General features: G+C 34.3%; 1 protein-coding gene across 7 annotated transcripts in view; it reads right to left on the reverse strand.

Moving 5' to 3' along the window:
• Positions 1 to 419: 419 nt before the first annotated feature.
• LOC133268709 (sodium channel protein type 2 subunit alpha-like) overlaps positions 420 to 16274 on the reverse strand; it is a 75652-nt gene continuing 59797 nt past the window's right edge. For 5 of the 7 annotated variants that reach the window (XM_061452270.1, XM_061452251.1, XM_061452260.1 and 2 more), the window contains 7 exons: positions 13769 to 13891; positions 11599 to 11880; positions 8765 to 8818; positions 7707 to 7844; positions 5945 to 6049; positions 4579 to 4849; positions 420 to 3689 (listed from right to left, as the gene is read on the reverse strand). In XM_061452270.1, coding sequence (XP_061308254.1) covers positions 2497 to 3689; positions 4579 to 4849; positions 5945 to 6049; positions 7707 to 7844; positions 8765 to 8818; positions 11599 to 11880; positions 13769 to 13891 — 2166 coding nt within the window. In that variant the 3' untranslated portion in view covers positions 420 to 2496. Of the gene's footprint in view, positions 3690 to 4578; positions 4850 to 5944; positions 6050 to 7706; positions 7845 to 8760; positions 8819 to 11598; positions 11881 to 13768; positions 13892 to 16274 lie in introns of all 7 variants that reach the window. The other 2 variants (XM_061452231.1, XM_061452241.1) reach the window with 1 other exon arrangement.

Below are 16274 nucleotides of genomic sequence, written 5' to 3' on the forward strand. Positions count from 1 at the left end.
CCTAACAGAGGAACTCTGTTGGAAAATTTGTTTGCATATTTAAGACTCATAAAGTGTGAGCAGCTTTGGTAGCAGCAATGTGGCAAACTAAAACAATACCTCTAGATAACAAGCACTGCCTTTATACTTCAGAAGGGCTCTTGAGGGCTGACAGAAAGGCTGCTGGGGCAGAATGTGTAGGTGTCCTGTATTATCCCCAGATGGCATGCTGGTGGCAAAGAAGTCAAAATCAACGGGGTGGGGGTCAAAATTATTAGATTTTTTTGTTTTACATAAAAATTAAAATGTGAAGAATAACATATTTGGTTCTAGTGATAAAGAGAACATTCTTTATTTGTACCAAAGCCAGTTTTTACCTTGCTTTAACCAAGAGAAGGACAGAGACAAAGAGGAAAAGAAAAAAGCCCTAAACCAAAAAATAAAAAAATGAAATCTTTATTTTTTGGCTCATTTGTAATATTGTTTACGCTGTTTATGGTAATAGCAATTTCCTGCATGCATTTCACCAACACATTACAAGTCAAAAACATTTGTAAAAGAAAGATTCTACATTTAATGTTAGCTTGTGTATGAAACACAAAATGTCCTGATGTCCTTAATTATACAAATGTGCTGTTTTGTTCTTGGGAAATATTGTGGATCCTAGTTTTACAGGTCTAGTGCAGCATGATTCAAAAAGAATAAGAATAGGCTATGTAAACAGACACTGCAAGATAGCAAAGATTTAATGAACAATGAGACTATCTTGGAACTTCTGATTCAAACAGCGCTAGAAATTTGCACATTCCTCTAATAATTTCCTTGCTATTTCCTGTTACCAGATATAACTATTTGGAAACAAGCTGGGTTCCAGATTTACACAATTTACTTCACATTGAAATATATTCAAATATAATATTAAAACAAAATAGTCTACGAATACTCATTTTTTTTTTCTCAGAGTGTGATGATGCCAGTTTGAAATAACTGTGGTTAAAAAGTCAATGAGGAAAGAAATATAAGAAACAGTGATCCAAACTTGAAGACACTTCTCTTATATACAAAACTGTTGCCAGTGGTATTTCTTTACATTATTTATATATGCTAACCATATTTTCAACAGGTTAAACAGTTTGCAGTATGGCCTGTACAGTCTGATTCTACACCATATAGTAGCCACTTCAATTTTAAAATGCAAAACTAAAGAAGCTCATAAATAGCTGCAAACTATTGCTTAATGATTTGAAAGAATGAGGTCTGCTTGGACAATTTGATTCACTTCACCACTGACACATGGCTTCCTATAGTGGAGACTGTTGACAGTGGAAGGAGCGAGATACAGCAGCAAAAGCATTGACATGCATCAGTGATACTCTCCAAACTAACTATAATGACACAGAAGACAACATGTCCCGTTGAGCTCTTGCAAATTATCCATACTGTGGTACATATCTGATGCAATTCAATGTGGCAAAGCCATTTAATTCTATGCTCAAATATGCACAACAGTATACCATTAATATTTACATGGATAAGGGTATTATTGATTCACTGGATGTTGGCTATGATGAGAGAAGGCAGTAACTCAAGTGTAATCCAGGAAAAAATTCTAGCTGTTAAAAAAAAAAAGAGAACTCTCAAGTATATGTTGGCAAAGCTGTTTTTCCAGTGCAGAAACCACACAATATTTTTTAACAGAACCAAGAACTTGTGCATGTTTAATGATTTGCATAAAAATAAGTCATTGCAGATTCCTGTAAATTAGGGGAGACTTTCCAGGCACATTAATCTGGATGCAGTCATACAAGTAGTTAGAACACCTCAAGTTTAAGAGCAACCCTGAAACTTGGAAGTTCTTAAAGTATTTGGCTTTGTGCAATGTCATATTTTCATTTATGCATGATTGACAAGTGCAGCATGCCTATGCAAATCACTTCCCTCTATACATTATAGAGAATCTGAGAGTAGAACACCTGGTCCTCATACCTCTTTCCCCAACATAAAACCTACTACAAAAATAGTCACATGTAATAGTAAACAGCTTGTGAATTAAAAAATAATAAATACACTAATACTGCTTTTGCAAAAATCTGACAAATGTATCAGCTGCATTACAAAGAGTGAAGAGAATTACTGTTCTATGTGTTTGCAGAATGTGAAACAAAAAATTATCGCTTTGCACTCAATTCATGCTCCATGTTCTCTGTGGAGCCACTTTTTCCCTCGTTCTTAGCAGTGTCAGCTGTAGTGAAAACAGTAACCTCTTGTCAAGTTTGTTACCCTGATTCACAGAGTCACAGTTTGATGATGAAGGTTCACTGTTCTGTTATAGGCACTGACCTTAAGTATATATATATAATGTATATATATGCACACACACACGCGCGCACACACACACACACATATATGTATGTGTAAAAACTGTCAGTTTGGCATAAATCTCCTGCAGGAGTCCAGTTGATGCTTCGTTCTCAAAGACTGTAAACAAGTTGTCCAACAAGCAGAATTCTTAGATCTTTATTTTTTATGTTCCCTGACATCTTTACTTTTGTAGTTCTTTTCTGCTTTGTCTTTTTCATATTTTTCTTTCTCTGGCTTTGTTACACTGTCGTAAGAAGGTGGGGAAGTTGTAGAGGAACTCTCATCCGTCTTTTCTGGAGTGGAGTTCCCATTTAGTTTATCAATAATTATCTCTTTTATAACTGGTCCATATCCTTCTTTGTTTTTATTTCTGTTATATATACTAGACACCTTTTTAACTTTTTGCCTTAAAAGGTAACACCTGTAAGCACGCTGAATAATGACAGCAGATACCTCCTCCTGTTTTCGTTTTAACGTGGTTGTAATTGGTTCATAGGAGACTTTAGAAGGATTGGCTGCCATAAACCGATCTTCCATCTGTATTCTGAGGGCGTCCATCTCCCCACTTTCCCCCAAAACACGCTTTGTGAAAGCAAACAAGATGTCAAGGCAGTGAATTCTGTCACCGCTTACCATGGGCAGATCCATTGCAATAAGCTGGACTTTGTTTGGTTTCGCGATAAGAAGAGGAGGATCTAATGAAGCTGCAAAATCTGACAGTTTACTGTATTCTATGAACTGTGTTGCATCGGGATCAAACTTCTCCCAGACTTCATAGAACATCTCAAAGTCATCCTCGCTCAAGGGTTCAGCGCTTTCTTCAGTAGCAACACTGAAGTTCTCCAAAATCACAGCAATGTACATGTTCACCACTACCAGAAATGATATGATAATGTAGCTGACAAAGAAGAAAATCCCAACAGAAGGGTTGCCGCAGTCACCTTTAACGGAGCTCCCTGGATGGTCTTTATAGGGATCACAGTCTGGCTCCCCACTGTTAAGAATTGGGGCTAGCAAACCATCCCAGCCTGCAGATGTGGTAATTTGAAACAGGCAGATCATGCTGTTGCCAAACGTTTCAAAGTTGAACATGTCATCAATCCCAACTTCCCTCTTAACGTAGGCAAAGTTGGACATGCCAAATATAGCATAGATAAACATGACCAGGAACAGCAGCAGACCAATGTTGAACAAAGCAGGAAGAGACATCATCAAAGCAAACAGCAGCGTGCGGATTCCCTTAGCGCCTTTAATGAGACGCAGGATTCGGCCAATTCTGGCAAGTCGGATGACTCTGAATAGCGTTGGGGACACAAAATATTTCTCAATCATCTCAGCTAAGAACATACCTAGAGAAAAAAAAAGTGAATATTTAAAATGTAATTTTAAATTCATTAATTCACTGCCCATAGAACGATTTATTTATTGCTGTCTCCAAAACAATCAATATAGGAAGCTCATAGTTATAGCAAAACATCATACAAGTTATTCCATTTTCTTGAAAGCACCTTCCTGATGTTGGAATGTTATCTAGGAGAAGGAAAATAAGTAAAATATGACTCGCTTGTGGCAAGGTAATTAGGGTCTGCCTAAGTTTTCAGTTACTTCTAAAGCAGCCTGGAAAGAGAAATTTCTGTCTTAGACATAATTAGTTCTTGAAGCCGAGCCTATTACTACCATCTTTTATGAACAATTATATTACTTAATTTCTGCAAATCAGTAATTTATTTTTCTTTACCTGAGTATCTACACTGTATCAGCACAGCCTTGCTCAGGCGTATCACTCTTTAAGTTTTGTCACGCAACTCAGTTGCACCTTGGAGAGTCATTAGCTTTTAGTTGACAGAAATCTAAATATTCACCAAGTCCTTAGTTATCAAAAGCAATTAAAAATCTCACCCCCTTCACATACTTTTCAGGTTTAGTACTGAAAACAAATTTGTGGTTAGTTCACATATACCACTAAGGATTCCCTGTTAATCTGATGTGCCAAATAGTTCGTCTCTTCTGATGTGGAAGATGACAGGAAATAGTATGGAAGAGATAAAAATCTTACAAGCAACATTTCTTATATTGTACGCTATAATGCATGAAGATCTGAATCAACATTTAAGTCATACAGGAAACAGAAAAATTCATATTCATAGCATTCAATAAAAATTCAGTATCATAACATTCCTGAAACAAATGTTCCCTTTTCCTTCCACTAGTTCTTTCTTGAAAGGGAATTGCTCTTACCTACTATGGAGAGAATCACAACCACAAAATCAAAAATATTCCAGCCTAGAGTGAAGTAGTAATGGCGAAGTGAAATCAATTTCAGGACACATTCTCCAGTGAAAAGGACAATGAACACAAGGTTAATCCGGGATAAAATTGTTTCCATTTCTTTACTTTGGTCATCTGTTTCTACCATCATTGTGACCATGTTAAGGCAGATGAGTATCATGATGCTGATGTCAAATACTTGTTTGGTTACAAAATCAAAGACCATGCCTTGGAATTTGTTCTGCAAAACCAGAGATGGGATACAGTTTATAGTCTGAAAATATTTCTCTTTACAAATGCCAAATGGGAAAGCAAGCCCCTGCAAGATTTAGGAGTGCAGAGCAACACCCATTCATGACACATCTGTTAATATATACTAAGCACATGCTGGTTTGTGTCTCACTCTGTGAGATCATTTTGCGAGCGGATCAAGAAGTGTACCACTGTTGGCCGAAGGGATGGGAAGGGAAACAATGCAATAATAACAGTAATAACATTGACAATTGATTCTTTTGGTGTAAAAGAGGTGGTGTAACTTGACAACCAGCAAGAGTACCAGCCAAATAGATACTTATTATTCTTAGCTGGTTTGTAATACTAATAGCCAGACAGGCCTCTCTCTTTCTTAACCTAATCGTGCTTGGTGAGATCGTTGAAATGCTGAAGTTACATGTCTCCAACACACCATGACTGCAATATCCTAGTTTTTCTTTAGTACTTAGCTAAATGTTTATTGCCATATGTCTCTCCTCAGAAAGACTATTTTTAACCACTTGGTGCATAAGGTGCAACAAGTATTTTATTTTTTCCAAACACTGTAGGAGTACAGTAAATAACAGTTTCTTATCTCAGAGACAGATTTATCCTAGTTTATGCTTTGCTCCCTAGGGTGTCCTTTTATCCTGTAAGATTATCTGCATCTGTCTTTCTCATTAGGTGACCACTGCCCCCTTCTGTCTTCAGCAAGGGCCAGTGCCTCCTCATTTCCTACACATTTTCTGGGAGAAGAAAACAGAAAATTAAGTTTATCTGGGGGTAACAAGAACCAATAAATGATACAATTAACTGTAATTTTCTAGGATTTAGGGAATTATGAAATTCATAACATTAACCTTATTAATACCTACAGTTCATATTTCTGAGTCTATGTTTTTAAATGAAACATGAAAAATCTCGTCCACTGAATGAAGAAAAAAAGGGACAAATTCTACCTTTACAATAAAATAAATAGAAATAATATTTTCTTTCCAGACATATAACCTTTTCTTGTTGGCCAAAATTATATTCCCCAATGAATATTTAATATTAGGGGCTTTAAAAAACAAATCACTCTTACCACTGGCCTTGGTATAGGTTTCTGTGGCTTTTTGGATCCCAGTTTCTTCATTGCATTATAATATTTCTTCTGTTCTTCTGTCATAAATATGTCCTGACCTCCAAAGTAAAAAATAATATCAAAACTAATTACTGCCGTGTCCATGCATACAACATTTAACTACAGGAAGTCTCTCTGTAATATAATACCATGGTATGTCTCTTTGTAATATAATATATTTGATTTAGATAACAAAAGTGATGTTGTTCAGGTATTTAGAGTGTGGATGTTCATATGCATTCCTAAAAAAAACAAAACCTCCCCTTTGTCAGGCTGACAGTTGAATTTTTCTTCATGCTCACTTTTGCTGACATGGCTAAAATGTCTATTTTGCTGTAAAGTTACTATACTGATGCTGTTAAATAACTTGCTGATTTGGGGCATACAACCCTGATTGTTTCCTCATGTGTCCTAAATTCTAGACAGACTTTTAAGATTACACATAGCTAGGTCTAAAATGAGGTAACTTTGAGGCACAAGTTGTGTCAGGGGAGAGTATTTGGGTCTAATCTGAGGGGTTTAATCACCTCTGGTACAAAATTAAAAAAAGTAATTCAAAACATGCCACAGCAAATTATTAATTAAAATATCACTAGAACCTTGACTAACTCAAATTAGCCTTTGTTTGCAGATGCACATGCTGCCAGTTAGATGTGCAACTGACTGAATTTCAATATAAATTGTGCTTATTGTGAATCTGAACTAAGTTAGATAGAAACATAATGCCAAAGTCTCTGTCTGCTAAACTGGATATTGAAGTTCAAAGCATAACTGACAGAAACGGAGGAAGTAGCCTCAGATGTGTTTATGGCTCTTTTAAGAAGCTAAAGAATATTTTCACATGGAAAAATTTCTGTAGTTCACAACTGACTTTAACCATAGATTCTGTTTAGTACTGCTGCTTTCTACTTGGTTACCAGATAAAACCAAATCAAAACTGCTTTTTCACAGCATACAAAGATTTAGAATGATCCTGAGGTTCATTTTGGCAGCTGAAGGCTAAGAATCATGAGCCTTCAAAATTTTTTAAATGTGATTATTTGTATTTTTTTATTTTTAAAATTATTTAGAAATTATTTGCATTATCAATATATTTTTTAAGCAGACTTGTATGTCAAATGTATAGAAATAAATCTTCCTTTTATACCTTTGCATTATTATTGCTAATAAATTATAGATTGTGTCTAACAAGTTCATCTAATTTCTTACAAAATTGTTAGAAAATAGACTTCTTTTGTACACTTTTTTACTTGTATCTTTAAGCCTATTCATGTGAAGTCTGTCGAACTTACTATTAACCCACTATTTAATCAGTTTTCAGAACTATTATCTACTGCATGAAAACAATGCCGTATTATATTAAGTGCCAACAGTTTATAAGTTTAATTAAAATTAATTTATCTTGAATTTTAAAAGTTAACTAAAAGGTTAATATGGCAGATATTATTGCATCTAATCAAAAGAATAATGCACATTCCCTTTTTGCATTTTCATTTTAGCTCTTACACAATTTGCACAGTATTATGACCCAACTCCTGACTTGTCCCTTTTCACTTGTCAAAATGATGAAATGCAAAGGTCAAAATCACCCACACAGATTCAACACAGATTGTGTTAAAAAAAGAGATGTTTTTATTCAAGGACTCAAAATGACTTTTGATTTTTATTAGCTTTACATTAAAAAGTTAATTTGTAGAGCTATGGAAACATTTTAAATACTTATCTTCTTTTTTTGTTGGTTGAAGTTGTCTATGATGACACCAATGAAAAGGTTCAAGGTGAAGAATGATCCAAATATGATAAAGATGACAAAATAAAGATACATATACAAGTTGTCCTCATACTTAGGTTGATCTTCTACCTGCAAAACATTGTAAATTTTATCAACCTGGGAATATTAAATGTAAAAACACAGTGCATATAATTTATGAGTAGGTATATGCTAACTTAGCTAGAAAATCTTTAAACTGTACTTAGTTATTAAAAAGACTAAACATGTCCATTCCACTCAGTATTTGGAGAACTGGAGGTTGAAAGAATGATTGCTGATATGGAATTTTAGACTAAATATGCACACAGATGTGTTTATGTATGTACATATACACAAAGTTCCTTGTATAGAAGGAAGAACCAATGTGGGACTGAGAGCAGTCATTAATACTTAAAATTTTAACAGCACAAATCTAAATATTTTATATTATGTTCAGTATATTTTGATGCAACAGAATCAATCAATTTTACTATCACCTAAATCTCCTTGGAATTCTTTTGGGCTTATATGATTTAGTTCTGTAGCCTATTTAAAATTCTAATTCCTAGAAAACAGATGTTCTTCAAACTTAGAATTTAATTGCACTTAAATATATAAAGGAAGTGCTCAGACCTAAATAAAAAAAATGAAATGTAGTTACATATTATAAAACAAGATTAATATATTCAATATGTAATAATTGCATTATATAATCTTAAATTAATACCCAAGATTACCAAAAGAAGTGGTTTAAAACCCTCTTCTTCTTTTTTAATTAACATTAGCTTTTTAAAAAAGTCCCATTAAGTTAATTTATCTTATTTGCCTAAACAGAAGGAAGTAGGATTAATTCTTTCCACTACAAATTCTAAGATTCATGAAATTAGATAAAGTTCATTTCTCGACTAAAAGTATCTAGAAAAATATGTACTGGTGCTGATTATAATTCTTAATGTTATTGTATGTGTAGCTGTTTAAATTCTACACTCAGAACATGGCCAACAGATTATATTTGAAAGTCTTACACTTACATCTCGTGAATCAACAGCAGCATACATAATATCCATCCATCCTTTGAAAGTAGCCTAGAAATAAAATACAGTTGTTTGTCTTTCCTATAAAAATTCATGATGTGGAAAATAACTAGGTCACAGCATTTGGGCCTTAACTTTTAGTAAAATGATATCTAAATATGTAAACCACATTTATTAACACGGGTATATTTTTTATAATAATACTATTTTTTTTTGAGAAGTTATTTTTCACTTATTAAAAGTCTCTGAAGGTCTCAGCAAGGGCAAAGTGTATTTGGAGCTGCAGATTCTTGCTTTGCAGATTAAGAATGGTAGACTTGGATAGACTGGAGCTGTTCAAGTAAAATCTACTAGAACCACTCATGCTGACAAAAATTTTATCAAGTGCACAGTATGAATTGATGGAGTCAGCAGTACAACTTCTGAACAGATATGAACATGCATCTGAATGTTTTTGCTATGTCTAAATTACCATGGTATTTTTAGAAATGTTTTAATCCCACATAGCTAAAAGGAATAGTCTCCGATAAAAATATATATATATATGTATATACACACATATATATATATATATATAAACACACACATTATTTCTTGAGGAATAAGATTTTCAGAAGACCAAAAAGTGAACTATGAAAGAACTGAGATTAACTTCAGCAAAACTCTGGGCTGAGTTCCTATAGAGACTTCAGGTAGAATAGAGGAAAATAAGATCTGTCATCATTGCTCTAAGGCAGTGATTTTCATGGACATGGAACATCCACTGTCTGAGGAACACCAAAGGGTTGGTGTGACATGCCGGTTGAAAGCGCAAGTGCCCACCCATTAGCCAGGGTTTCCGGGCTTATTCACAATACAGAAAAAAGAGCTAAAATGCCTGTTAAATGAACAGATAAAAAAGATCTCTTCTAAGGAGATTCAGGAGAGGAATTATCCCAAGGGGTATATTTGCATCTGTGCTTTCCATAAGTAGCTCTGATACTTTGGTACAGCTATAACTTTCCACAGCAGAAAACTTGCATTCCTGCAGTTTTTATGTCCTGAATTTTGCAGTGCAATACAGATATATATTAAGAAGGTATACTTGAAGCCAGGCTTCATAGCTCTTTGTGGTTCAGTTGACAATTGGCAGGCATTTGGTGCACTTTGCATAGCAATATTAGAAGAGGATTAGTTTGGTAAGAGCAATAAACACAGGAGAAGAGCGGAGGGAGAATGTTAATGGGGACAATCAGCTGAAGAGGTGACAAGATACATGCTCAAGGATCCTTTAATCTCTGCATGAAAAGTAAAGGGCAGAAGGGAATTTTGGAAAAGAAAAGAATCAGAACAGAAAGAATAAAAGACAAGAATGAAAGGTTCACAGGTGTGATGTAGGAATTAAAGACCAACACTGTCTGCATGAATGACAGAGACGACATTCAGACAGTTTCAAGAGACTAGAAGTTTTCTTTGTACATTTTCAGAGTCGAGTATTGGTAATAAGATGATTTAGTCTCTAGTGGGTAGCAACGCGATCTGGTCAGAGAATTAGGATCATCATTCAGTACTACTACTCAGCACATGAGAGTGCTGACTTTACAGACTTTGAATATGTAGCAGTAATGAATAGAATATGCCATGCAATACAATAACATCTAATACTTCACAAGGACAATACCATAATTAACATAAATATATTATAATGATTCTTTAACAAGCATTAATGGAATATAATAGTTATAAATCATTAGTATTTTTTTTCATAAAAGTATTTTACATTTTCCTGTTTTAGCCACAGTTTAATGTCTTTGTAGTTCCATGTACTTCTTAATAAAGTACATTTATTTTAGTAGCAAGTACTGTTTATCTGCCAACATCAAGAGAAAGTGTTATATGATTAATCAGATCTAATACTCAAGTAGGATCTGTTTATCAATAACTATCCATATTCTTCCCATGGACAGCTTCTACTTCTCTTAGAGGATTTCAGACCTCTTACACAAGCATTACGATAATAAAGAATTGGCTCCAAGGTACATGAAACATTGGGTGCCCTAATCTCAGATCTTGCTTTATTTATTATTACTTTCCCCAAACCTGCTTCCAGTTCCGGAAAATCAAGGCTGTATTAAACAAATATCTTCATCAGAGACACTGGGTTGGTATGTTTTTATTTTTACCATCTAACTTACATACTGGTTCCTTAGATAAGCATAAACATGAAGGAAAATCCATTTTACCTTGATCACACTGTTGAGAAAAGAAAAATTATTTCACAGTGACAAAGTGCCTAGATTAATGGATTTTGGCTCTCAAAGAATTTTGCTGTGGATGTGTAATGATCACAGAATCACCAAATCATTAGGGTTGGAAGCAACCTCTGGAATGTAAGAGGTATTGGCAGTAATTTCTCACTTCAGACCAGTTACTTGTCTGCCCTCTTTTAAGCTGCTGTCTGCCCTCCTGTCTTACGAGGTAACAGAGCTCATAAAAGAGGGCAGAGACCTTTTCAGTAATTATAGGGACTTCTGAGCCTTGCCCACCATGGCAAGACACATGAAATACATTCCTGAAGTTTCTATTGTGCAGCAGTAAAAATATTCTTGTAACTTTTACATTTATTATTTTCACATTATTATCATCACGATGAGACTGTGTTCCCTAGCCTTGAAATGGAAAGTTATTTTACTATCTTGAATACAAAAAATATAGGTAACAATGCAGTAGAATTATGTAAGCTGTACGTCACTGCTATGAAGAAATTATTCCACTCCCTAACAGTCCTAAATTGCCCATTTTTTGTAGACGTCTTTAAAAAGAGCAAAAAGAAATTATATAAATTTACTTACTACTTGAAGAAGAGCAAGATATCCAGCTCCTACATTATCAAAGTTTACTTTCACATTTTTCCATCGGGCACTTTGATTGTTTTTTATGAGTTCCTCACACTGAGTATAATTGTTGACATCACTGACATCAAACATCTCACCAGTTGTGGTGTTGACACAGTGATAGAATTTGCCAGCAAACAGATTTACTCCCATGATGCTGAAGATGAGCCAGAATATAAGACAAACCAGCAATACATTCATGATAGATGGAATTGCTCCTACAAGGGCATTTACAACCACCTAGTGTACAAATTAGACAAAATAGCCACTTAGTTCGTGAGCAGAAAAATAAAAATACTTTTAAAATGTTTAAACAGTATTAATATGGAATGGACAGTTAAAATGCTACATTAAAATTTATGGGGAAAAGTTATTTAAGATTTAATAAAAACACTAATGAGATTGCAAAAAGCAAGAAAGAAAATAATATGCAAACCAATACAATGCAAAAGTCTGAAAAAAATCATAAAGCAAATGAAAACCTGTTAGTAGCAAGATGGATTCTTAGAGTTTGTGTGCTCTAGAGAAAAAGAGAGAAATAAATGTTAAATTCCAAAAATACAAATCAAAATCTATGAATAGAAAATAAACCAGAAAAAGATCAAAGAATGATGATGTGGGAGACTCAATAAAAATGTCTACATGTAAAACTACCATTATGAATTACTTTATTCTCAGAAACTCTATGTATATATTGACACCAGTGTATTTTAGCCTCTACAGACAATATAACATAATTAAGCATATCTAATTTACTTTTTATTAACAGCATCTGCTGTAAGTCTTGGGCTTAAATTGCCTGGCTTACTGTAGTTGCTCTTACATTTCTTTTTTTAATTGGTTGCATTTAATACAGTTGAGCTGATCTATAAGGGCAAGGGCGGTAAAAGATAGATGAAATCCCTCTTACTTCTTGTGACTGAACTAAAAGAAAGCTGCAGATAATCAGATGATAATTTCCTCCCAAATCAGTAGAGGCTGCAGTACTTTTTTTTGTGTATTGTTTTGAAAACAACAGTATTTTTCAGTATACAAATTTGACTGGAAGTAGTCTAATATCAATAGAGGTTTTGCCCATTTATTAGACAGAGACTTATGTGTTGTTTGCAATGCAAATCACCCCCTACACTGGCTACTGTGGCCACATCTAGAATATCTCAGCCTCAACCCAAACTGGAACCACACTACTTCTTTGGAAACTTGAGACCCATGACCAAACTGTAAATTTGTATTGCAGCATCTGGGTGTTTTGAGGTGAAAGATTAAAAATAAATTTCTTAGTAACATTACCATATTAATATTTTATGCATCAATTTTTTCCAGGAAATAGCATAGCCTGCATGTTCAGCAGACAGCTTGCAATAGTTGGGGGGGGTTGTGTTTTTTTTTTGTCAGATTGGCAGAATATGAAGATAATAATTTCCTCAACAGGAAGGATTTAAACTATGTAGGAGGAGAGGTAAGATGGCAACATATGCATTCATATGAAGTAAAGGACACTAGCTGGGAAAATTATTTCCCATCTCTCCTTTTCTGTACTTCCAACCTCACAGTTATCAGAGAACCTTTCCCTAATACTACAGCATTTATTATGGGATTTTTTTTTTTTCCCAGGCAGGTAGACAGGGAGCCGCAGGAAGGCTACAGTTTCTGGTGTGTCACTGTTGTCACTTTCTTCACCTTCTGTTTTTTTTTGTTTTGCTTTGCTTCACTTTATTTTGTTTTGTTTTCCAGCTAATCCTGTTCCACCTAAACTGCTGACAAGCTGGCAGAGAATAGAAGTGAGGTACACAAACGTGTAACATAAAGTTCCCAGCTAAACTGGAGGAAAAACCTCCAACCCTCTGTTCTAAAATTTCTCATGTCTTTTTACTTTTCTATAGAGATCTACAAATCAATGGAAAACACAACTATGCAACAGTCAGCAGGCAAATTTAATGAGCTCAGACTCTCATCTCTGAATGTAAGCTGTACACATATTGTGTACAAGGACATGTTGGGAGGCTTTTTTCCATACATTTTTGCATGCATTCCCATTCTGGAGTTCTTTGCAGAAGGCATGAGTGTCAAACTTCTACATTACTTTTTGTATGCATGTATTCATTCTGACTCATTCATTTTGTCTCACCCTCATTCCTTCAAATCGTGACAAGGCTCTTAAAGGTCTTAAAGCTCGTAACGTCCGAAGCGATTTAATGGCACCAAGTTCAGAATAGCCCAAAGCATTGGCTATTAAACTAACCAATGAGACCTGTAAAAAACACAGAAAAAATATTATGAAATTTGTTCTACACTGTTTAGTTTAAAAAAAATACAGGTTCAATCAACAGAAATATCAACAGTGACACCATTCTTGCTTATAGTGATATTGGAGGCCAAATCCCACTATTTTCATACTTGCTGGAAGGTCAACAGGTCATACAAAAGGAATATATGCTATTAAATGCCTGTTATAGCTAAGTAGGATTTAACAGACAGATGGAAGCTCACTGTTGGTGAAGAATATAATTTTCAGTAGTACTTAAAGACAAAATAGCCATACTTTCAGTAACTTCATTAAGGTTCAACCTTTCAAGCAGTTTAAAATTCTGAATACATTAGGATAGTTTATTAACTACTGAAAATATTATTAATATCTATAATCACTAATACTATGATAAATAATGTACTGGTTAATTAGCTTTTGTTATAAATACTAAGTTACTGAGTTCATAGCAACAAAAGCCAGGGTATCTATGAAATATATGTTGACAGAACATTTACTTTCTCACTTGCCTGACAAATCTTTTTTTTTTTTCTTCCCTTATAAATATAGGGAAATATTACAGGATATATGTTAACAGATGCTGGCATTATAAAAATAAGTTCTTTGTTATCAACAACAGTAGTGAGCTCCTGTTCATGTTACTGGGATTTTATTACAAGCTAATCTACTTTAGGAAAGAGCAATTAATTTGCTTCTCAAATAGAATTGTATTTTAAACAGTGTTTAAATTTATTTCAATTTAATTTAATTTATTTTGAGCAGTTTTGCAGACAGAAGTAGGGAAATACACCCTAATTATTTTATTCAGTTCTACCACCAGAAGCATAAATGAACATGTGTCAGTTCTTGAGAAAAATCCTTCAAATATTCATTGCAAAATACCTGAGTCTAGAGGGTTTCTCAAGTAATTCATTTAACAGAAATAGGTATTTGCTGATAATGGTGGTAAGATTTTGCCCATTAGATGAAAAATTAGTTTCCTATGTTACTTGTATCAGTAAAGAACAATCAGGTGAATCATAGAATCATAGAATAGTTAGGGTTGGAAAGAACCTTAAGATCATCTAGTTCCAACCCCCCTGCCATGGGCAGGGACACCTCACACTAAACCATGTTACTTAAGGCTTTGTCCAACCTGGCCTTGAACACTGCCAGGGATGGAGCACTCACAACCTCCCTGGGCAACCCATTTCGGTGCCTCACCACCCTTACAGTAAACAACTTCTTCTTTATATCCTATCTAAACTTCCCCTGTTTAAGTTTGAACCCGTTACCCCTTGTCCTGTCACTACAGTCCCTAATGAATCAGAAACACACATGTTACAAAGTCATGTCTCAAAAGGACAATCTGACAGCAGATAAAAATCAATTATTCATTACAATGATGCTATGTATATTAGTCTAACAAAAATTGTGTTTTAGGGAATTCAGATCACTGTAACTTTCAACTGGATTACATGTAAGGATGTAATTCTTTTTATCAAAGGAAAGGCTTATTGCCATAATGGAAAAGTTTAAAGGAACTTGCTATGATTTACAAGCATATTAAGAAGAAAATCTTATTGACTTTCTGTAGCCTGTAACTCGTCTGTTCACTTGCAAGAGATAACATTACTGTTTTGGCCATTACATTAATTACTGTCATTGATATTAATAATTGTCATTAATACAATTTATTTGCCCTGTGATTCTACAATCAGAGAGGGTTTTTTTAAATCAATTTTTAATATATTCCAGAGATAACAAGACATTAAATTCTAAGTATTATTAATAGAATGTTCATTGTGATTCACTCACATCAACAAGACACCCAGACATTTAGTAGAAGATCTTTACCTTTGGTGTGAAGACAGCACATTTTATGGATTAAAATGCATGCAGATACAGTAATTTTAAAAAATTAAAAGGAACTCAAATTTTTACGTTCATCTCCTAAAACTGGAGTGTCAGATGTTCACATTTTTGTGTATGGATCTTCTAATTTTGCAAAAAATGTTTTGAAAATTAGCAGTCATAATTACCCCTGCTCAAGATCTTCAGTTAGGGTTGTCATCCAAGCCAGACCATCAGTCATACACTCCACATTGACTTTATTTCTATTTAAGCCTAAACTTTTTACTCCATATGAATTCTGTGCTACTTGGTGAGGTAGCTTATATATGTGATTTGATTAGAGCTCCTCAGTTCCAACACTGCTTATTATACCTTTCATGTAGTTTAAGTGTTTAGGTATTACACTTAACTAGGAATAAAAACAAACTGCAAGATGTAGGAGGAAAATAATAAACAAACCACAACGCACCCCCCCCCCCCCCGAAAAAAAAAACAAACAAACCAAAACAACAAAAACATCTAACCAAACAAAAAA

Source organism: Pezoporus flaviventris, unplaced genomic scaffold (assembly GCF_033815535.1).
Source record: "Pezoporus flaviventris isolate CSIRO_AGI_PZ_B2104156 unplaced genomic scaffold, CSIRO_AGI_Pfla_v1 ptg000001l, whole genome shotgun sequence".
Taxonomy (NCBI): domain Eukaryota; kingdom Metazoa; phylum Chordata; class Aves; order Psittaciformes; family Psittacidae; genus Pezoporus; species Pezoporus flaviventris.